Source organism: Micromys minutus (genome assembly GCF_963924665.1).
Source record: "Micromys minutus genome assembly, chromosome: 27".
NCBI classification, from domain to species: domain Eukaryota; kingdom Metazoa; phylum Chordata; class Mammalia; order Rodentia; family Muridae; genus Micromys; species Micromys minutus.
In genome coordinates, this window is record NC_137962.1 from 28,801,925 (window position 1) to 28,825,339 (window position 23,415).

At 41.5% G+C, this 23,415-nt stretch overlaps 1 protein-coding gene across 5 annotated transcripts in view; it reads left to right on the forward strand.

Moving 5' to 3' along the window:
- KIF21A (kinesin family member 21A) overlaps nucleotides 1-23,415 on the forward strand; it is a 112,314-nt gene that overhangs the window by 42,628 nt on the left and 46,271 nt on the right. For all 5 annotated transcript variants that reach the window (XM_080938882.1, XM_080938884.1, XM_080938885.1 and 2 more), the window contains exons 2-11: nucleotides 6,731-6,953; nucleotides 7,060-7,242; nucleotides 9,067-9,216; nucleotides 10,227-10,361; nucleotides 10,761-10,928; nucleotides 13,022-13,137; nucleotides 18,272-18,467; nucleotides 18,805-18,994; nucleotides 19,382-19,445; nucleotides 23,090-23,293. In XM_080938882.1, the coding sequence (XP_080795008.1) occupies nucleotides 6,731-6,953; nucleotides 7,060-7,242; nucleotides 9,067-9,216; nucleotides 10,227-10,361; nucleotides 10,761-10,928; nucleotides 13,022-13,137; nucleotides 18,272-18,467; nucleotides 18,805-18,994; nucleotides 19,382-19,445; nucleotides 23,090-23,293 (1,629 nt within the window). The remainder of the gene's footprint in view (nucleotides 1-6,730; nucleotides 6,954-7,059; nucleotides 7,243-9,066; nucleotides 9,217-10,226; nucleotides 10,362-10,760; nucleotides 10,929-13,021; nucleotides 13,138-18,271; nucleotides 18,468-18,804; nucleotides 18,995-19,381; nucleotides 19,446-23,089; nucleotides 23,294-23,415) is intronic.

Genomic DNA, 23,415 nt, shown 5'->3' on the forward strand with positions numbered 1-23,415 from the left:
TCCCAGAACCCATATGAGGTGGCTACGACCTCCTATAATTCCAGCTCCAGGGGATCTGACATTCTCTCCTGGCCTTTGCAGGCACCCACACACATGTGGTAGACATGCACATGGATACACACAAGTACAAAAAAAAATCTCTTGCTGTGTCCCACGGTGACATGAATCACAGTGTGGATTGGTTAATCATTACTATGAAAAAAATAATGGGAACTGTGCCTTTTCTTTCAAATGAAGGTATGAAACACTCAACATGATTATGTTTGTTTAGCATTACATATAAATACAGTTGTATGACTTTATCCATAGGTAATGGTCAGTGCTGAATTTATATATGCTTAGAGGACCAGTTTCCCAGTTAAATTCACAAAGACTCAGGATTTTCAAAGTGTGCTTTAAAAAAAAAAATTAAAGCAGTAGTTAAAGGACCCCAAAAGTAAATATTACCCTCTTCGTGGAAGACCCAGAGTCATTTGAGATATTAAGCTAACTGGAGCGGAATTGGCTTAGGGGAGTTTCAAGTGACCTTGAGATCATAGTGCCAGTACTTTATTCACTGCCACACAGAGTCTCATCTGTTCAGGATGCTGTGATGTGGATTTGGCAGTGATATCTTACAGATGTTTTATGGATAGATGAATTGAGGCTGAGAGAGTAGGTTCCCCAGAGTCAGGGCTAGTGTGGGTAAAGACCTATGAAGAGTTTGATACTTGATATCTTATCACGAGGTGGCAAACTAGCCTCTTACCATTTCTTGAGTAGTGGCAGAGATCCAATACTCGAGTTGGAGTCTACAATCTTTTATCACTCACGGTTCCTCCAGTTCTGCGAGATACACATTTAAAGCTGTTTTCTCATTCCCTCCTGATCCTCTAGATGCCGTGTATGGGAAAGTAAAAGCAAAAAGCAACCTTTGTCTGATGGACCATGCTTCCCTTTAAGGTGGCATGCTGAAAAGAAGATTTGATCTCTTGGCTTATTTAATAATATTCAGCTATGAAAATAGTTTGGTTATTGTAAAGGCAAAATAAACAGAACAAACAAACAAATGGGAAGCAAGGCAGGATTTTGACATAGTTACTAGATTTCGTTGCCGAATGTCCTGTGACTTTCTGATGACAGTGCTAGAGTCATAGCCATTTCCCCAGTGGCCACCAGGATACGGGCTGGCTGTCTTGTGCTGGAGTTTGCAATAGGAACGAAGGAAGAAGACAGAAGACATACAAGTAATCATAGGTGTGGGGTGTGGCAGGAAAAGGGAGTTTACTGCTACCTTCAAGAGGCTAGCATAGAAAACCTTTGCTTTGTTTTCTTGACTAAATAAAATATGACTAGACCCTGTAGTGAACCTTAGAAATGCTAAACTCAGCCCTTTATCTTACAGCTTATAGCAAATTAGAGTTAGAGCATCACTGAATGCTGTTTAAGAACAAGTTTCTTCTAACTAGGCAGGAGCAGTGCCCAGAATTGGGCCAAATTGTTTCAAGCTGATGTAGTTTGTAAGAGTCTGCGAGGACACACTTGTGCAATGACTCCATTTTATGTAGTTTACAAAATATGTTCTTTATCTGCAGAGAGTCACTAGTAGAAAAAAAGAAATTCAGCTTGATATCTACTATATGAAAAGCAAAAGCAGATTTCTGGGAGGGGTAAATAATTCAGCTTGAGGGAAGGTAAAGTCTCTCAGACTTGGACATTTCGTAAGCAGTTGGCAGATCCATAGGGGATCGATGTTCCAGGCAGATGGCAGATCACATTCATAGTACAGGGAAGCACATGGGTAAGACCTAGTAATGGTGGAAGTCTCAAGAATCTCACAGTGACTTGAATCGGAGTGACTCAGAAGTGCACTCCTATAATGCAGGAGGAGTTCAGATCACAACATCTTTTGATTCCAAGCTGAATGCGGACATTTTTCTGGCAATGACTAATTAAGTTAGTTAATTTGAAGAATTGATTATGTAGTTGGAATTTAGAAAACAAGGATGTCACAGCAGAGGTTCGGAAAATATGAAGTTATGGATCAAATTATGTTTTATTCTTTTCCATCTTTCTGTCTGTCTGTCCATTCACCTACCCAATCACCCATCCACATGGATCAAATTACATTTTATTCTTTTCTATCTGTCTGTCTGTCTATCTATCTATCTATCCATTTATCTATCTACCCACCCATCCATACATATATTTATTATCTATCTATTCTCTATTCATTTATCTATCATTCATCCATCCATCCATCCATCCATCCACCCATCCACCTACTCATCTGTCTACCCATCTACCCACCCACCCATCCATCTGTCCATCTGTCCATCCTTCCATCCTTCCATCCATCCATCCATCCATCCATCCATCCATCCATCCACCCATCCATCCATGAGATAGGCTCTTGCAGTACATTCCTGGGTGTCCAGGTAGAAGCTCTGAAGATCAGGTTGGACTGGAACTCCTGTCTCCTAAGTGCTGGAATTAAAGGCATTTGCTACTACATTTGGCCTAGAAAAAGTTTTCCAAGAATGCAGAGATAAGACCTGCATTCTGTCAGAATGCTTTCAGTTTCCTGTAAGTGTAGGAGCTGCTGCTGCACACTGAAGGAAAGGTTCAGATGTGAGGTGAGGCCTGCACTTGTTCATGGTTCTTCACCTTGACATTCAAAAGCTTGTATTGTGTTCTCTTTCACACTTTTAACCCAGTTACCATAAATTATAGTGTTTAGGACTTTTTAATTATAGATGTAGCATAATTGTATGTGTAATTATATGTTTGCAATAGTTTAGATGTATAGATATAATTATAGATAAGCAATCTATAATTATTTATATGTTATATATAGTTTACTGATATAATCTTGATGTACAATATCAGAATATTTTATTCTAAATAGTTAAGCCATTTTTTATACAAATCTTTCTTTAGGAAGCCACTTGAAATATATCTAGTTGTATGGTTGTACATTTTAAAAACTTGCAAGGATTCAAAAAAAATTTAGCCAAAATGCTTCTATTACAAAATGCATAGTTCATAGTCTTGGGGTGAGGTGAGTATGCTTCATGATGTGGTACTGTTCTTAAAACTACTAAGAAATAGTGGTTGAAAATGTGCAGCTACAAATCTCAAAATTCTTTTTTGTTTATTTTCTTTGGCGAGGGCTGACATTGTGCTTTTTTTTTTCCTGTCCGATTTCAGATACTTTCAATGTTGTGGTTGTGGCCACACAAATGTTGAGCTCTTAACATTAGAAGCAATGATCTGGGCTTGAATTTACAGTGAAAAATTTTCACTCAGATGGGATTAGGGACTTGGCTGACTTAAAAGACTAATTTTCGAAGGAGGATTGAGAGAGAATGTAGCGGGAACCTTTGAGGATTGTTCCCTTCTCTGTGTCATGGGAAACCATCTCAGAAACTGCCTTTGCCCGTGTCTGGTGGACAAAAGGTTCAGGTTGGCTTGTTGACAGCTGAGCCATGCTTTCTCCTCCACCCATGCAGATGAATGGAACTGGGCATCATCTGTATTTTAGCAGATCCTCCTTTCTATTAGCAAGCATAGTAACCAGATGAGAGTAGGTTAGGAGGTCAATGGAAAGACAGAATAACGATAGCATTCTAAAATGAGCTGGCAGATCTGCAATTCAAATGCCTCCTAATTTTCCTTAGTTATGTTGAAACAAAATGGAGTGGAAAGTAAATAATCCAGTAAATCAGCTTATGGTTATAATACTTAAGATGGAGTAACTGATTTCAAAGCAGAGTACAGTGCTCGTTTCCATGATTAGGCTGTGACTGGGTTCTAACACAACACATTTCTTATGTTCTCAAAGTGGCCTAGCTGTCCTAAAGCTGGTCGAGAGCTGGGGCCTGGCGTTGATGAGGTGGCTTCCCTGGGAAGAGAGAACGTACTGAGCTCTCGTGACTCTGCTGGAAGGCAAAGAGATCACAGGAGCATCCAGATTAGCTGCTATCTGAGTAGAGATTGGAACTGAGATGTTCAGTTTGGTGAAGGAGCCTTGAATAGAAGTGTGTGTGTGTGTGTGTGTGTGTGTGTGTGTGTGTGTGTGTGTGTATGGGGGTTGTCTGGGATGTCTGGGAAAGGGAACTCGGGTGGGGTGGTTGGGGAAAGGAACTGTGGAAGGGTGTCTGGGGAAAGGGAACATGTATTTGAAGGCACAAAAGCAAAGAGTCCAGCCTGTGAAAGGGTGAAAAGCCTCACCTTTTTCCTAGCCAATGGAAATTTTCTTTAAATGCAGGGAGTAGGGAGACGAAGCAGAGAATTACACTGAGTGGAGTTTGGTGACCCCACGAGCTGCTTGTCTTACAAGTACCAATACGCATTGTGCAGAACAGACTTCTGGGGACAGGGTGGGGTAGAGGCTTCGAAAGGAGTAAGAGATAGCGAGGGCCTCATTTGGGTGGTGTGAAGGCTGAGAGAAACCAGGCTGGACTGAGGAGCTGTTTCAGGACTAATTAGGATCTCCTGCCCTAGATCATGGGCTGAATGCAGAAGAGGGTGGGACTGATATCCTTTTGAGGTGCTGCCGACCTGTTTCTGTTTCTGTCTTCACAATGACCAGCAGCCATTCTCCCAAAGACAGCTAGAGTCTGATATGGCGTCCTTCTCATAACCGAGTGGGGCGGAGCAGGACGGGAACTGCTTGGCAACAGAGACTATTCATTTTGGCGTCCCTGCTTATGGAGAACACACAGAACAAGAGGGTTGAGGGTGCCATGACCGTGGGCAGTTTTACAAAGGCATTACTCTTTAAAATTATTCTCTTTAGGTCAGCGTACAGAATGATAGGCGTTACCAGGGCATCTTCGTCGTGACACCGCGTGTCATTATACTTTTTATTCTCGTTTGTTCTTCTCCCCAGCTGCCCGCTTCCACCACCCTGCCTCCTTATTGTTTTTCTTCAGATCTCCTCTTCCATCTCATGATCCTTCATTTAGGTTTTTTTTTTTTTTTTTTTTAGATTTATTTATTTATTATATATAAGTATACTGTCGCTGTCTCCAGACACACCAGAAGAGGGCATGAGATCCCCTTCCAGATGGTTGTGAGCCACCATGTGGTTGCTGGGATTTGAACTCAGGACCTCTGGAAGAGCAGTCGGTGCTCTTAACCGCTGAACCATCTCTCCAGCCCCCTTCATTTAATTTTATAATTCATATATATACGTGGTGTGTATGTTTGTGTGTATACATATGTTCCCAGAAGTTAGAGAGGATGTTGGATTCCTATAGCTATAGTTATGTGCAGTTAGGAGCTACCTGTTGTGGCGCTGGAACCAAACTCCAGTCCTCTGCAAGAGCAGGAATGTTTTTACCAGAGAGCCGTCTCCCCGTCCGTCTTTGTCTTCCTATTATGCAGTGCCCTACAGTTAAACAGTGAGATCTAGAAAGTGTTATGGGGATTCTGGTTCCCCTGCACAGTGAGGACATCAGTGATCTCCAGTGAGAGAACTGCAGCCCAAGCTTCATGATGGGCATGCCATTGCTTTTTCCCTCATTCCTAACAGAGTACTTAGTGGCTGTTGTCCTTTAACACAAGCACTACTGGGGACACTAGCCAGGAAGAACAATGCCATAAGGGAAGAAATACCATTGCATAAGTAAGTGGAATTTGTACTTACTTCAGTATTGTCTCTTCTATTCTTGTCTTTCCATCACGTCTGGACTTATGGCTGAGTTACTCTTGATGAACAGATGGATTCGTTCCACCTCACTGGTCTTGAGTTTGACCTTTGACCTCACTAAATAGGAATGTGGCACTCATGCCTTTAAAATCTGTTCTCTGTCTTTATCCTTTTGTGTATTGTCTGTGCAGTTGTTGTGTTTCGTTTGTGTGTGTGTGTGTGTGTGTGTGTGTGTGTGTGTTAAACTGCTTGTGTTTCTCCATGGCTAGCTGTTAAGGTACCTGGTGAGCACTAGCATGTGTGTCCTGGATATCATGTCTGTAGAGTAAGTAGAATGGACCTATAGTCTACTTTGTTCTGTTATGAACACATCACCATTACTCACTTTCCGTCTTGGAGAACAAGTCTTGAAGGTGGGATGGGTTATGTGCCATGGTCTTCCGTGTGAAGGGAGGACAACCCATTTCCCTGGCTTTTGCTTTAGGGAGAAAATATTGCAACTTCTCTTTGTATCTACTTTTAATTTGCTTTTGAAATCTCTTGCTTCTAATGTGTCTTAGTGCATGACCAAACAGTAAAGTTGTTATATGCATGTGTATCATTAGCAAGTGGTTACCTATATATGTGTGTATTGTGGAAATAAACATGTTAAGATACCGTAAGTCATGGTCAAATGTGTTCAGAAACTGCTGATGAGAAGTTGGAAAAAGTGAGTCAGGGATTTCACGGTACCAGGGTTTGAATATTATCTGTAATATTTCATTTTTTATGTTGGTCATTGGAGATTAAGAGGACAGTAACAACTTAGTGGCAGAGTTTATTTCTTATAGTTAATGAAAAGTATCTACCTAATAAAGGCTTAATTTTAAGAGGAACTTTATACTCTTGTTTATTATTTTGGGGATCACTAAGTAACCCACTGGCGTTAGGCAAGTCATTTTATTTACTGAACGTAATTCGGTGTAGGTCAATTTATTTATATTTTTTGGCCAAGAATTTAAAGTACTTAAATTTTTTTCTGATTATTTCTTGATGACTCTTCTTTCTTTTCTGAGTATGATAACTTATCATTTCTTTTCTCATTTTTCTTCACAGAATAAGACCACAGCTTGCCAAAGAAAAGATTGAAGGCTGCCATATCTGCACATCAGTCACACCAGGAGAGCCTCAGGTCTTCCTAGGGAAAGATAAGGCCTTTACTTTTGATTATGTGTTTGACATTGACTCCCAGCAGGAGCAGATCTACACTCAGTGCATTGAAAAACTCATCGAAGGCTGTTTTGAAGGATACAATGCTACCGTGTTTGCATACGGACAAGTAAATGCCTTATTGTTTCATTGTGATTATAATTCAGTCCCGTTTCCATTATCATGACTTGAGGCCTCAGTAATATGAACAGCCATTCTCTTGTTCTTTTGTTTAGACCGGAGCAGGGAAAACCTACACGATGGGAACCGGATTTGACGTCAACATCATGGAGGAAGAGCAGGGCATCATCTCTCGTGCGGTTAAACACCTTTTCAAGAGTATTGAAGAGAAAAAGACTTCAGCGATTAAAAATGGGGTCCCTCCTCCTGAATTCAAAGTGAATGCCCAATTCCTAGAGGTAGTAGACTCATTGTCAATTAATCTCCTTTAAATTTCATCCTAACAGCAGGTCCTTATAATAGGGTATTGCTGGGCTTTTGTATAGTGCTTTGCAGACAATGCTTAGCATTGTTTTGGTTATTTAATAGGTAATAAATATACCTTTCTCTTGGATGGAAAATAATGTTGACATCTATACTGTAAATGCCTGACAGTATCTGTAGGTTAAAAGTACATTTACCATTGTTTATTTCAGAATCTTTCCTTAATAATCGATAAACATAAACTATTGTGGATAATATTGATGGGCTTATACAGCACTAGGAATTAAATTATTATCAAAAGGGAGGGGACAAGCTGAGAAACGGCTTCAGAGGCTGATGGTGTCTGTGCAGTGTGCAAAGATCTCTAGGTCAGGATGAATCTATGGTAGATAGTCTGGTAGGGAGTTATATCCGTAGAAGAAATGGTAGGCTCCTGAGTGATGCTGGAGTTAGATGGTCTGCTGCACTGCAGTTCTGAATTGTGTCGACTTTACATACGCCAAGAAAGATTTACAAAAAACAGTGAAAGGGAAAACGATGTCTCGGTGGGTAAGGATGCTTGCTGCCAAGCTTGAGAACCTGATTCCATCCCCGAGAACTATGTGGTGAAGGGGAGAACCAGCTCTCCACATGTTACCATGACAGGCATGCTCCACACATACACATACACATACACATACACATACACATACACATACACATACATAAATACATGCATATAGTAAAAGAGAAAACTGAAGTAAACAGCTGGGGATAGGATTATCATCCTATCCTCCAGCAGGAATCACAAGGAGTGTATTCACAGTTACCACGGGATGGGAAGAGCCCGGGCGCCTGTTGACAGATAAACGCATAAAGAAGATGTGAAGGGCACACACATGCTTGTGCCTGTGCACAGAGTGGAGTACTATCCAGCCTTAAGAATGAACTTATGTAATTAGCACGAAGATGGATGGAACTGGACAAAAATAAAACAAAAATAAAAAGGAAGGGAAGACTTTGAAATCAAAGTGAGGAAGAGAGGAAGGAGCTAGGGAAGGAAAAAGCAGGTGAATATCTGCCTGGACTTGCGTGGTATATGTGTGTGAAATGTCACAACAACGCCTATCTTTTTTATATCAATGAACGAGAGAAGAATTAGTAAATGGAAACACACCGAATGGGTTAAGTATAAGGAAAAAAAATACAGTTTTAAGGTGAAATTGTAAGACTCTTAAAATTCTTAACTTCTCTGACCTTTCAGTTGGGTGCGGTGGCTCATTTCTTTAACCCCAGCATCTGAAATGCTGAAGTAGGGCCTCTGTGAGTTCAAGGACAGCTTGGTCTTCTTAGGAAATCCTAGGCCAGACAGGGCTATTCAGTGACACACCCCACCCTTCAAGGACAACCTGATGACAGAAAGTCCCAGGCAGCCAAGGCTACCTCTAGTGAGACCCCATACCCAACCCCAACCCCAACCTCCTCCTCCAAATAGAACGTATCTCTGCCCTAACCTTTGGCTTTGCCTGCATCTAAGACATACTGGCTCAAGCTTGCTCATTAGTCTTTGCTTCTGTCTTGCAAAGTGTTCATAGGTCATTTTAGCTTTTGTGCCTGGGTTGTCTGTCACGATCAAGCCATTTTCTCTTTATTTTTATAGCTAAATCTGACATTCGCTTCCATCTTCATAAATTCACGGCAACACAGTAATTCATAGCTATATGAAGAAATAGCTGTCATTTTGAGTATATTTAAGATACTGTGTGAAGCGAAACAGCTTCGCTAGAGTTAACCGTTTAATGTGTCTTTTTTTCCCACAGCTCTATAATGAAGAGGTCCTTGACTTGTTTGATACCACTCGGGATATTGATGCCAAAAATAAGAAATCAAATATAAGAATTCACGAAGATTCGACTGGAGGAATTTATACTGTGGGAGTCACAACTCGAACTGTGAATACAGAACCGGAGGTGACTGTGTCGTTAAAATACAGCATAGGTGGCTTTCAGACCTGTCATTTCTGATAGTACACTTGAGATAAATACATAAAATGGCTTTACCTTCAGCGCAACGGAGTTAAAAATCTTGTCTGCCTTCTTTGTGTGTGTGTGTGTGTGTGTGTGTGTGTGTGTGTTTCCGAAAAGAGAACATCATTATAAAAGTGTGAGAGTCCTAGCAAGATGATTGTGTAAGGTAGTTGGTGCCCAGCCTTCCATTTTTAGAACTCACATGATGGAAAGAAAACCAGTCCCCAAATTTTCAAATGTGCTTTCGGATCCTACACACCCACCATGGCACACGCACACACACTGACATGAATTAATGCCAAAACAAATTTACTGTGATGCTGAGGCTCACTCTGTAGCATAACATTTATGCCTTGCTAATTCTTTAGCATAACACCACCAAGAGAGGCCACCATTCTTGGCAGATGATGGTATCTGAATATATAGTGTTCTTTCTTAGCTACAGAGGGTAAATAGTGCTGAAGTCTGAAACCATAATCTCTTTGTTCTCTCCTTGTGGCGTGTAGATTGCATCTTGGCTTTTATAGGGAAACGTTTAAGAAAAAAAAAAAACATTTAAGAAAAAAAAATCTAAAAGCAAAATGAGAAGAAACAAAAAAACTTAGACAGGGTAGCCTAAGGATTCTGGATTATTGTGGAGTTGTTCGTACCAAAGCATTCTCCTGTTAACAGTTTGGGATGGAAGCTGCAAATGTCAGCATAGGACGGACAATGGGACTTAGTGTTTTCTCCTACTCAGAACAGAAGGCACCATTACGCTGAGAAAGTTCAACTCAAAAGCGCCTGTAACCAAAAAAAAAAAAAAAAAAAAAAAAAAAAAAGAAGAAGAAGATAGGACAGGAGATCTTCCTTTATTGTCCTCCAGCAGGAAGGCTTTAAGCATTGGCTCCGACAGAAGGTTGTCTGGTGCCCGCGTGAGTGTCCTCAAGTGAAGCCTTTCTTCCCCCTTGCAGATGATGCAGTGTCTGAAGCTAGGCGCTCTCTCGCGCACCACGGCCAGCACTCAGATGAATGTGCAGAGCTCTCGTTCCCACGCCATTTTTACCATTCACGTGTGTCAAACCCGAGTGTGTCCCCAGACCGATGCCGTGAGTGAAATCTTCTTGTTTCTTAAGCTTTCAGCCTTTAGATCCTTAAATCCTACGCCATCTCCGGAGAGGCGTCTGATCCAATTTTATTTTCTTTCTCTTAGTTTCCTTTTTTTTTTTTCTTTATTTATTTAACTGAAGCTGGCCAATGTCTGGGGAACAAACAGAAATACTGACTATTTGCTAGTTATGACCAAGTGGAGATGCTGGAGATGCTGTTCTCCAGGCTCTTTGTGCTGAGGGCTGTTGCAATATTTCCCTTTATCTGCAGAGCCTTAGTCCAGTGCAGCTGGATTGTACTTTCCAACCTTTCTTTGGTGTCTCCATTTCCGTTTTCGTGGGGACAGGGTTACGAGGTGTTTGGAGTCACATTATTCTGATTATCTCCCGCCATCACAGGAGAACGCAGCTGACAATAAGATGATCTCCGAGTCGTCGCAGATGAACGAGTTCGAAACGCTGACTGCTAAGTTTCACTTTGTTGATCTGGCCGGATCGGAAAGATTGAAGAGAACCGGGGCCACAGGCGAGAGGGCAAAAGAGGGCATTTCCATCAACTGCGGGCTTGTAAGACCTCAAGAGACTCGTGCCCTCTCTGCTGCCCCTCTCTGTCTAGCTTGGTTGGTTTGGTGTTCAGTATGTAGTGCAGGCTTGCCTCACAATAATTCTCCTGCCTCAGACTTTGCCATCCCGGAGTTATAGGCACACGTTATCAGGCCCAGCTTTTCTTTTTCTGTTGGAATTCGTAGCGTATCTCCTGGAAACCCCTCCTTCACTGACTTGAGGGCTGAAGTAACAGTAATACATTGATTGACCTTCGGACTACATTGTCCATTACCCCACCCCCACGCCGCTGGCTTTCTCACTATGTTAGTTTGGCTCGCTCAAACTTTGTAGAATGTGAAAAAGCTTGTATGTGGGACTTGTTCCTTCCACATTTGAAAACATACATTCAAAACAAATCCTTGGAGTTCAGTGTTTCCTTCCACAGGTCATTAAGATTGCCTTGGCTGACATTTTGTGACACTCCTTCCATCAACTGTGTCGATTATTCAACAGCTTTCTAACAATTTATTATTATTATTATTTTATATCCCAGAGTCTGAATTATTTCGTTGGAATTTTGTCCAAAGTCCAGAGATTTATCCAATTTTTTTCCCCTTCTAAATAGCTTGTATTAGGAATTAACTTTAGTACTGTGCCACCTAGTGGTATTTTGACAGGAAAACGACTTGTGGTTCAGTTAGCAGACGGTTTCATTATGTGCAGGAGAATATTTTAGAACAAGCTTCTTGCACGGCTCTTGCTCTCCTCATTATAAAATTAGACATTTGTTCCTGTGTAAGTAACAGCACTGCTAAACCCCTGTGATGGTGACATCCAGTCATGTGCTTCTCCTTGGATTCTTCCTGTCCTGTGGTGGGACTTCCGAACATGAGGGGTCTTTTTGTTTGTTTGCTTTGTTTTTTCTTTTTAAATAGCGCCCATTTATCCCGATTAATTACACTTCCGTTAGGACCTGTCCAGTGAAGCTTATTCGAGAGACCATAACCACTCAGTATCAAGGACCACACTAATGGTCTCCCTAGTAGTCAGGCCGCAGTCCTACACTTTGAATATTGTCTCAGACGTATGTGGATGTGTGTCCAGAAAGGAACTGAATCCATTGCTCAGTTTCCTGTCGAGGCTGTTGAACTTTGGGTGTGGCTAGTACTCAATTCCGTAGATTCTGGAAAAAGAGGCCAAGATGCTGTGTGACTCCCGCCATTTGCTGGATGGTGACTTGGCCCTGACAGTCCATATTTCTGGTTGTCTCACTACTGAAAGCTGATATGACTAGTGTGGAGAATGTGTCCCTTGTGGAGACTAGCCCATCCGTGGCAGGAAGGGCAGTACTTCTGTCCCAAAGGATAGCGACAGAATTCTAGTCATTTACCTTTTATAAAATTGGATATTGAACACATATAAAATTTTCATCATTCTAAGGTCAGTTTTACTTGTGTAGCGAATCCTTGCTCAAATGACACTAATACACCTCATGTGGCTACAGGACGTTTTAGCCACAGAAAACTTCTGTGTGAAAACAAGAGACTTTCAGGGAGCTTGGAACTTATTCAGCGTTTGATTTACAGTGAGAAAAACTCATAATGGTTATTAGTAGCTTTGTGGAGATGTGACCTGAGCTCCAGGCATGGTCAGGCTTTGTCAGCCTTTAAATATTTAAGGGAAATCTCTCGATTTTAAGTGTTCTGAGCAACACATGCGTTACTAAGCTTGCATGTACAAGAAAAGCAAGATGCTTTCGAACTAGGCGCTCAGTCCTGAAAGTTTAGGCAGAAATAGATTCTTAGTAAGGGTGGAATCAGACAGGGTCATTTCCTCTAGGGGCAACTTGTCATTAGGAATCAGATAAGGAACCGCCAGCTGAACCTCACCAAGCAGACAAGCTCCCCAGTGAAAGCGACTCAGTATGCCGGGCAGAACAAATACTTCAAAAGCATTTAATTTTTGAAAGTACAAATGTGGATTAAATCCAAACACGGGTTCACAATTTTTATATTGTTTCCAGTTTGTTTCCTATCTCTAGGCTGTCATTAGTAACAAGTGCTCTCGTTAATAGACATCCGGTCATCCTCTCTCTCTCCCCTTTTCTCTGTTAGTTGGCTCTTGGAAATGTAATCAGTGCCTTGGGGGACAAGAGCAAGAGAGCCACCCACGTCCCTTACAGAGATTCTAAGCTGACAAGACTCTTGCAGGATTCCCTCGGGGGTAACAGGTATGTATTCACCCTCCTTCTAGGTTGTGATTCCGCATCATTTAAAAAGTGTATCTGTATGTAAGGTGATTTATAAGAACTGTTTTTATTTTAAAGCAGATTAATGGGGCGAAAAACTGACAGTTAGGCTAAATATGTAAATCATTTAATATGCAATAATTTCAAGTAGTGCTTACAATATTCCTTGGGGTAGTGCTGGTATTTATATCTAATTGATAGTGAGCTAAAGTCATGGACGTCAGACAATTTATTCAAAATCACGTAGTTCTTAGAGGGAATCAGTAATACATGCTGGTCCTACAATACGGTGGCCTCTGAGTAGCACCTAGGAGATGCCACAAGAGTTTTGTTGACAATAAGTGAAGCCTTCTTAGTCGGCACGAAGTTGTTTAGATATTTTTGACAGACTTAGAACTCATTCTGTAGGTGGATAAAAGGCATCAGAGAATGTCAGTCGAGTGAAATGGAGGGCGTTTGCTGACTGACTGTGGGTTTCTGGGGCCTTCCCCTCTGAACCTTTGCACTGTCGGACCTTGTAGTTAAACAGCTTCTGCTGCTACACAACCCCTTCTTTCTACTCCGTTGGCTGCATGAATGGAAACCTTGTTTTCGGCATTTGAATCCATTCATAGCATCATTCAACAAGTTAAACATGCCCAACAAATTCCCCTGATTATGCTTGTAGTGGTCTAAAAGTCATGTTTATTTCAACAGATACTGCGTAATGAGCAGTCTGGGCATCAAGTCTCTTTTTGGACAGACTTTTTTTTTTTTTTTTTTTGAAGACTTTTGAGTAATTTTGAATTTAGGTTTAAAGACATTTTGCCTTAGAAGAAGAGCTGTGTTTAAATTCATCAGTGTTTTTTTAAAAAAAAAAAATATTTCTTTTTTTTCTATAATATTGGCATGGTCTTATCTCTCTTTAAATGTATTGCATGTTTGGATGCAATATGTCTTCCTTTGCCGCATATTTTTAAACTTGATTTTGGTATTTTCTGTCTGTTTTTCAGGATCAATTTAGGTTTCATAATGAAGTAAAAAAAATGCTTTTTTTTTAAGCCCAATGAACATTTTCTGATTTTTATTTTTCCTTCCTTCCTTTTTTCCCCCCATTTTTTCTTTAGTTTTCCCTTTTTGTTGTTTTTTGTTTGTTTGTCTGTCTGTTTGTTTGTTTTGAGACCGGGTCTATTCATATAACCCGTGGTTGTCCTGGATCTTCACGTGTTAGACCAGGCTGGCCTTGAGCTCCCAGAGACCTACTTGCCCCTGCCTCCAAAGAGCAGGGTTTAAAGGTGTGCACCACCGCGCTCAGCCCTATATTTCTTTAAAGTTATAATTCTGTAACTTTAACTATGAAACAAAGCAGACCAGCTTCGTGTGTACCCCTTACACATTTATATAGTTTGAATGTGTCCATCCCCTTGAAAGGTTGCTTGTTCTACAACTGGGGAGCTTGTCTGCTTGTTGAAATTCACGAAGTCAGTGGCTCCTTACCTGATTCCTAATGACAAGTTGCCTTTAGGGAGATGACCCTTCCTGATTCCAACCTAATTGTGCATCTATTTCTGCCTAAACATTCAGGACTGAGCGTCTAGTTCGAAAGCATCATACTTTATTTAAATCTGGGGAAGTACAATAGCCTCCTCCCGCCCCTTTTTGTAGCTTGTACATATCACACATATTATATATTTATGTATGTAATTTAAAGTTACAATTTTTAATAAACCAGCTTTTATATGATTTTATTTTATATGTATATATATAATTATGTTAGATGTATAAGTATATGTCTAATTATAATACTGTATATTGCAACTTAAAAACTTATGCTCAAAATTCTGGAAATGTTGAAAAACATAAAACATGAATAAAACCAATTATAGCTCTAAAGTGTAATATATATTCCATATATATTGTTTTGCTATGCTATACTGCACACCTGAAAGAAATAGATCACTATATTACCAGTTGTTTCTTCTAAGTTAAAGATATTTTCTGCAAAAAATAGAATTATAAAAAGCAGACATTTTTGATGTTTGCTTAGAGCATTTAGCAAACTAGCTCTTGAGACATATACTTTTGAGCTCTGTTTAATATGGGATTTTTTTTCCTTCCTTGCTCAATTATAGCCAGCTCCTCTCCTTCCCAACTTTCATAGTTCCTACTTAATAAGCCCCCAGTTTCTTTTTTTTTTTAGATTTTTAGAATTTATTTCATGTATGTGAATACACTGTCACTGTCTTCAGACACAGCAGAAGAAGGCATCAGATTACAGTTGGTTGTGAACCACTATGTGGTTGCTGGGAATTGAACTCAGAACCTCTGGAAGAACAGACAGTGCTCTTAACCGCTGAGCCATCTCTCCAGCCCTAGCCCCTGGTCTTAATGCTTTTAAAAATACTTGTGAGAAGCAAGCCTCCCTGCCTTCCAATTCATAGTTGTCTACTGGTGTTCGTAACGGTCCTCCGATGGCCCTATCTGAGCCTCACTGCATGAGTCTGGCCTGCTCTGTGCAGTCATCAGTGAGATGAGCTCATTGTTACAGGGGGTTCAGATGCTACAGAGGCTTGTGGTGTGCTCACGCTGGATCTGGTCTTACCGCTTATGATAAGGGATTGCCGTAAGTGCTTTGCAGAACCGCTGCAGACCACACTTCACACTGCCTTTTCTAGGCAACACCCCATCCGCTCCTACTTTTAATCGGCCACTGTATTTTCATCATCAGGACATAGCCAGAGAGGTATAAATGGTCCCAATTTAACCATCTCTCCCAAACATTATGTGCACATCAGGCTTACTAAAGCATGTATTTATCTAATACAACAGAATTTTTGGATAACTAAGATGCATCCAAATGCCATTACTATTTGGAAGGACCTCGAAGAACTAAACTTGATGGGCCCTCTCATTTAGGCCTCTAATGTCTGAAGTGTGTAAAACGTGTGTGAAGGTGATAGCAATAGTCATGTACTGGATAAGAGGGAAGTGATCTGATGGCACAGGAAGCAGCAGAAAAGCACAGCAGAGTGGAGTGTTCACTGACAGATGCTCGACTCTACTAGCAGAGGGAGGAAGGAATGGGCAAGCCTTGGATGGTAGTGCATTCCCTTAATCCCGGCACTCTGGAGGCAGATGTGAGTTTGAGGCCAGCTTTGTAGCTGAGTTCCAGGTCATCCAGGGACATACAGTGAGACCCTGACTCAAAAAAAGAAAAATTAGTAAGAGGAGAGGGAGAGAGAATACAACCTTTTAATTTGCTCAGGTTGGTTTGTGTTTGCTATCCTCCTGCCTCAGCTTCAGCTTCCTCAACTGGTAATACATAATACATATACATATATATATATATATACATACATACATACATATATTATATATATATATTGAGAGAGAGAGAGAGAGAGAGAGAGAACACTGTAGCTGTCAGACACACCAGAAGAGGGCATTGGACTCCATTACAGATGGTCATGAGCCACCATGTGGATGCTGGAAATTGAACTCAGGACCTCTGGAAGAGCAGTCAGTGCTCCTAAACTGCGGAGCCATTTCTCCAGCCCAAATTGGGTCTTTAAGTGAAAGTTTGATATGTTAACCATGTTCACATCTCCCTGAGTTTGGGAGTGTCCACGAAGAAGCCACAGATCTATGTGGACATTTTCTCCAACTGCTTGCCACGTTAGCTTTTGAGACAGGGTCTCTTTCTGAATTTGGAGCTCACCGATTAGCCAGATGGCGTGTCCAGCAAGCTCTAGGGATCCTCCCCCATCTCTACGTCTCAAGTACCAAAACTGCAAACTCATTTAAGTGTCTGCCGGGGATCCAAGCTTAGTCCCCTACACTTGTGTGGGAAGCAGGTTACTGACTGAGCCACTTCCATTTTTACTGTGGATGGCAATGACATCAATGGCCAGAAACAGTGACATGAAAACACAAATCAATACACTCATATGTCTGGTCTCAGGTTTCTAGCCTGTTTCCCGGTAAATAGTTGCATTTCGTGAGGATACAGGAAGCTGTGAGGCTTCTATGGAAACCAGAAGCTTGAATGGCTGTGAAGGTATCAGCCTATGTTTGCTCTCCACTGTGCCATGGGGCAGAACATTATGACAGTAGGAGCCTGCAGCAAGGAATGCTGTTCGCTTAGTGGCTGATCAGGAAGTAGAGAAGGAATGCGCATACCCCACTGTTCTTATGTCACATCAGCCAGCATTGCAAGTGTCCAGGAGAACCTTCATGTGATTCACTGACAGGCAGGCGAGCTGGGGTACAGAAGCATTTGACTATTATTCTATTTTGATGAGTCAGTTTAACATGACCTGCATGTTTGTTGTTTTCCTGTGCAGTCAGGTCAGAAGTTAAATAATAAACTTGACTGTTCAACCGCAACTGATGTTCTATACTGTGAAAAGTATAGAAGAAAAGCCTCTTTTGTTTGGATATGGCTACGTTTTGAACAAGTTTCATAGCTGGGTCAGGCCAAAAGTGTCAGTGAATGGGAAGAGTGTTTTTAAACAATCGAAGAACAGTTGAGTTTATTTTCTATGTGTATGTGTGAGGGCTGCATGGATGCCTGCTTGTCACTTGATTGCAGTGGCCCTGGAGGCCCGAATATGGTATTGGATCCCTTGGGACAGGAGTTACAGAGAATTGTAAGCTGATATGTGTGGGTACTGGGAATGGAATCCAGGTCCCCTGTGAGAGCAGCTAGTATTCTGAGCCACAAAGCCAACTCTCCAGTCCTCGTGGAATTAAAAAAAAAAAAACCTTATGAAATTATTTTTTTTCAACATGTCATATTTATCATTAGAATTATAGTAGAATTATTGTGTGCCCTACCTCAAAAAGTTTACATAGAATCGAGTGATAAGTGAATGCACGCATACACTCTCAAGGTATTATGAGTCAAAGAACATAATATATGTCCTTTCTGTCTGGTGTTCCTTAAGTAAACAAAATCCTTCTGTTGAGATGGTCTTACGTCATGAAGGATTTTAAAGTTGTCTCTGTTTTTAAGTTAGTCACATCAGTGTCTCATGGTCTTCAAGGAAAGACGCCATTCCGGCGGCAGGAACTTGAAAATGTGCATCCCAGGATTGGCTTTTTATTTGTACGACTAATGGTGATTTGTAACTTTCAGCCAAACAATCATGATAGCGTGTGTCAGCCCTTCAGACAGAGACTTCATGGAGACGTTAAACACCCTGAAATATGCCAATCGAGCTAGAAACATCAAGAACAAGGTGATGGCCAATCAAGACAGAGCTGGTCAGCAAATCAACGCACTCCGAAGTGAGATCACGCGGCTTCAGATGGAGCTCATGGAATACAAAACAGTAAGCGAAAGGCTCCGGCTGCATTCTCTGTCCGCTTGAAGGCTCCTGTGTCTTGACTCTTTAGAGTGGTTGCACGTATTCGCCTTTGGGAGTAGTCCTTGGGAAGCCAGGCTGTCTAGAATTCTTCAAAAGACTCCTTACCCAATCTATAATTCTTCTGACTAATGCACCGTGAAATATTGGAGACGAAGGGAATTTTTTTTTTTGCCTTGGGGCTGGGTAGATTTAAAAAAAAAAGCTGTTGGTTATAGAACTGTGTGATCTTGGGGTGTCTTTAAAGAAAACTCTTGTGTACTTAAGGCCTGTATGAACCAACAGGGGAGTCTTTCTTTTCAAGGGTAAAAGGATAATCGACGAGGAAGGTGTAGAGAGCATCAATGACATGTTTCATGAGAATGCTATGCTACAGACGGAAAATAATAATCTGCGTGTGAGAATAAAAGCCATGCAGGAGACCGTGGATGCTCTGAGGGCCAGAATCACACAGCTTGTCAGCGAGCAGGCCAACCAAGTTCTTGCCCGAGCAGGTATGTGTTCAGGGTGGGGTCGGTGGGAGATTAACTCCTGAAGGGCATGGGACGCTCTTTGTGTTGATTATTTTACTCCAAATAGTTGTTGTTGCAGTGTTGAGCTTTGATATATAACTTATAATTTTAAGTTAAATACCTAATTTTAAAAATCAATAAATCCCTATGTAAACAAAAATGTGCCCTTTGAGATATTTTTTCTTTAGTGATCTGTTCACGTCATTCAAGGTAGGAAATTTGTTGTGGGAGTCGTGCTTTATTTTGATACTACCTTTTCCAAACTAGGGCCCCACATATGGCCAGTCAAGTGATGAGTCCTTGAGCTCTACTTCCGATAACGGAGTCTTCACTTTCGACTAAGTTTTCATTTCATATTTTATCTTTCAGGTGAAGGGAATGAAGAGATTAGTAATATGATTCACAGTTATATCAAAGAAATCGAAGATCTCAGGTATAGTTTTCTGTAACATGTAATGCACGTCAGTTTTTGCAGTGTTCATAATATTTCTGTGGGCTGGGATGAATGTCCAGGAGTTATTAGTGTTGCTACGTCGGGTCTGTGGTCATTGAAGGGCCAGATTCTTGGCTTTCCCTTAGCATACTCTTCCAAAGCTAATTGTCTCCTGTCTCCCTTCCCGTGTTGCCTTTCCACGTTTTCCTCTTACTGTTATTGCTAAGTCTTTATTGGATATCACCAAACCCAAAGCATAGGGCAGGCAGCCATACTCCATGCTGGTGATGTCATCCTTAACCCTTTGCATGCCCGTGGATCTTTTACCATCACCAGGAAACAGACCCAAGTCTCTGAAACATCTTTAACTTTCTGAGTTTTCTATTCCGTCCCATTCCCTTCTCCTTCTTTAACTGTTATGTGATCCGCTGAGATCTCTCCTTCTCTTCTACATGCATTTGCATTTCAGAAGGCAGGTTGTAGACATCTGAACATGGCTGTCATGGATTGGAGGCAGTCGTGGCATAAAGAGGCCACAGTCCAGTAGGGCGTTGTAACTAGACACATGTAGGAAGCTTAAATGTCATAATTTTGTAAAATAAAAAATGTCTGTCCATGGTCTATGGGTGTGGTGAAGTCTGCAGAAGAAAGGAATTGGGAATTATAGGAAGGTGACACAGGACAGGGACATTGAGCACGTTGGGAAGATTTAGTGTCTATGGTCTGCTCTGATGCTTAGTTATTTCTCAAAGAGTAAAACCCCAGTCAGCTCTGTGGGGAAGTGAAAGGAGGACGCCCTCATCACTACCCTCACATTTCCCTGTCTTGAATTTGTGTTATCTGTCCCTTTTTGTCCCTGGGCTATTCTAATCATTTCAGTGACAAGTACTCTCCCTGCTTTCTGCCTCAACAGAGTTATTTTTGTCACTTTAGTGCTTCAGAAACCAAAGACAAATAAGCTACTGTGATATAGTGATAAAGTTATTTACAGGACTGTAAGAACACGGTCCTGTAACATAGTAAAGTTATTTACATAACTGTAACTTTAATGCTTGTGGGTGTGTGTGAGAGAGAGATAGACAGGTAGATAGACAGTCAGACAGACAGACAGATAAAGAGAGGGAGACAGAGAGAAAGAGGTGCAGGAAGAGATGGATGGAGAGAGGGAGGAAGAAAGAGGGAGGGAGGAAGGGGAGGAGGGAGAGAAAAGATGAGGAAAGACAAGGGAGAGACAGATGAAGGGAGGGATAGAGAGGTGTCGGGAGAGACAGAGGGGGATAGGGAGGGAGAAAGGGAGAAGGAGAGAGAAAGGGGTGGGGCAGAGAGGAGAGGCAGATGGAGGGAGAGACAAAGACAGAGGGGGGAGGGGGAGAGGGTAAGGAGGGGAGGGTAAGAAGGGGAGAGGGGGAGAAGGGAGAGAGGGGGAGAGGGGGAGAAGGGGAGAGGGGGAGAAGGGGAGAGGGGGAGAAGGGGAGAGGGGGAGAAGGGGGGAGGGGGGAGCTAGTTTAATACCATACCGTGTGACATAGGTCTTTAGATATCGTGTCCTGGTTCTGCACAGCATCCAGCCTAAACAGTCAGTCTGTACTCTGACCAGAAGTGCTCCTCCCTGAGCTGTCTAGAATTTATTCTCAGACCGGTCTTTCCTCACTTTGTAGACACCTCGTATTTACTTTGCCCGGAGAAACAGCTGCTCTCTCAGTTTCTGAAAGTCCTCCTCCGCTTGTGGGCAGCTGCTCTCCAGCTCCCTTACTCCTGGTTTCTGGCCAGTGGTTGCCGCTGCTTGTGTTGTCTGGTGCTTGTGGTCTGCTTCCTCTCCTCCACCCTGTTATTCCAAAGCTGCGTGTAAACCTTGATCTCGCCGTTGGCCAAATGGCATGACTGCTTCCTTATTTCCTAGGTAACTGCCAGTATAATTTCCACTCCTAGTGACTAAAAACATCACGCAATACCTTCATGTTCACAATTAAGGTTTTCTTTTTGAGGCTTTTACAGGACAGAGATGACTCAGACCAAGTACAGTCAGTTGTCAAACCCATTCCTTGTATGGGCTAATACTTAAGTTTCCTACTCCCAACTTTGATATTGCTTCAGTGGCTCTTTCATGAGATGGGTCCCAGCCCTGAAGACTAGTGTCCTCGAGTCCCAGGTTTATAATGCACCATGTGAAAATAGTCGACATGTTGAACCATACGTGAATTCTGAATTCAAATAGGAGTACTTGGGTTGGCGGTTAGGTTCCTTTTGCCTGGCATGTTTACTTCCTGGCATCTCTGGGTTTTAGTGTGTTCGTCTATAAGAAAAGATGAATGCTTGCAAGCTTCACAAAGTCAGCATGGGCTTAAGTGACACAGAGGAGTCTGAGGGTTCCTAATCTGCAGGGTGCTGTGCAGGTCTGGGGTGTCCCAACTTTTCAAACTCTATTTCCACCAACTAATCCCCTTTTAATCCATTCATCTGTCGAAACTTATTCTCCTGAAGATTTATCCCCAACTCCTTAAGCTAAGGGAAATTAATCTGATTGATCTGAAATGTATCGCAGCTTGGGTTTTTGTTTTAAATCTTGTTTTTTCAGTTGATGAAATCCTAGGAGTGCCCTTTTCATAAGCTGAAGCTGTCACCAATTAACCCTTGAATTTGGGGTTATTAAAACTTTTGTAGAAGTAAGAAAACAGATGAAGAAATTTGTTACATTTCCACTGTTTCCAGAGCCGAGAACCGAAGTGAACATTTTTGCTTTATTTCTTTAATAGTTCCCAGAAGTACCTTTTCATAACAACCTGTCTATCATCTATCTACCTGTTCTTTGAAATACAACAGTGCATCATGAACAATTTTTTTAAAATGCTAAGCACTTTTCTGGTGACTTTTTAAAGGATTCTATAGCACTACTTTGTGTTTATAAATTATTTTACTGCTGTTGGATAATGAGATTTCTAATTTTTATAAGGATTGCTATCCTTTTTAATTATAGTTGCGGCTTGGCACGTTTTAAATTCATCACGTAATTGGTTCTCACAGCAACCCTGTGGAAGTGATTTTAATCCCTGGTTTAGAAGGGAAAGAGTCAGGGCTTTCAGAGACTGATAATCAGGCCAGATCTAGTGAGTGTCTGATGAAACCCACGCTGGAATTCTGCGCCTTCCCTGGGCCTCCGAGTACTTTCTCCCTCTATTCCTAACGCAGTTGTGTGTTCCCCAGGGGGTTCAAAGAGAGGGATAAATGCATTCTCTCTCTAGCCTGTAGAAAAGCAGCTCGTTTGCATGTGCTGCAGTCTAGGCAGGTGAGCCCTCAAGGTCTCAGCCCCTACTACATCCATGCCAGTCTTGGAAATGAAACAAAATAACAACATATTAGCTGCTGTTAGTTACGTAATAGAGTCTAAGCTACATATTAGTAGTCAATGGTTTATTATATTTTTGTGTACTTTCATTTTTATTTTGGTGTGCCCAGGCTTTGTGCTACATTGAAAATATAGGAAAATACGACATACAGGCTAAGGTGGATGTGTTTCCTGTGTGCACGGAGCGGATGGTTGCACTGAGGTGTCCCGGAGCTCAGGGCTATGGGGTAAACTTAACGATGCCAGCATAGAGATTTTTAAAAATGTTCCTACTTCAAAGATATATTTCTTTTTCCATTAGGGCCAAATTATTAGAAAGTGAAGCTGTGAACGAGAACCTTCGGAAGAACTTGACCAGAGCCACGGCGAGATCTCCTTACTTTAGTGCCTCGTCAGCTTTCTCGCCTACCATCCTGTCCTCAGACAAAGAAACGATCGAGATCATAGATCTAGCAAAGAAAGATCTAGAGAAGCTGAAAAGGAAAGAGAAGAAGAAGAAGAAAAGGTAGTATTATGAAATTGAACATTCTTCCCTTTCTAGGACATTTAATTTGTAGTGGCAGTGTATAGTCTTGTGGTTTGGTTACGAATACATGAGAAATTATTTAAATTAGCTTACAATTATGG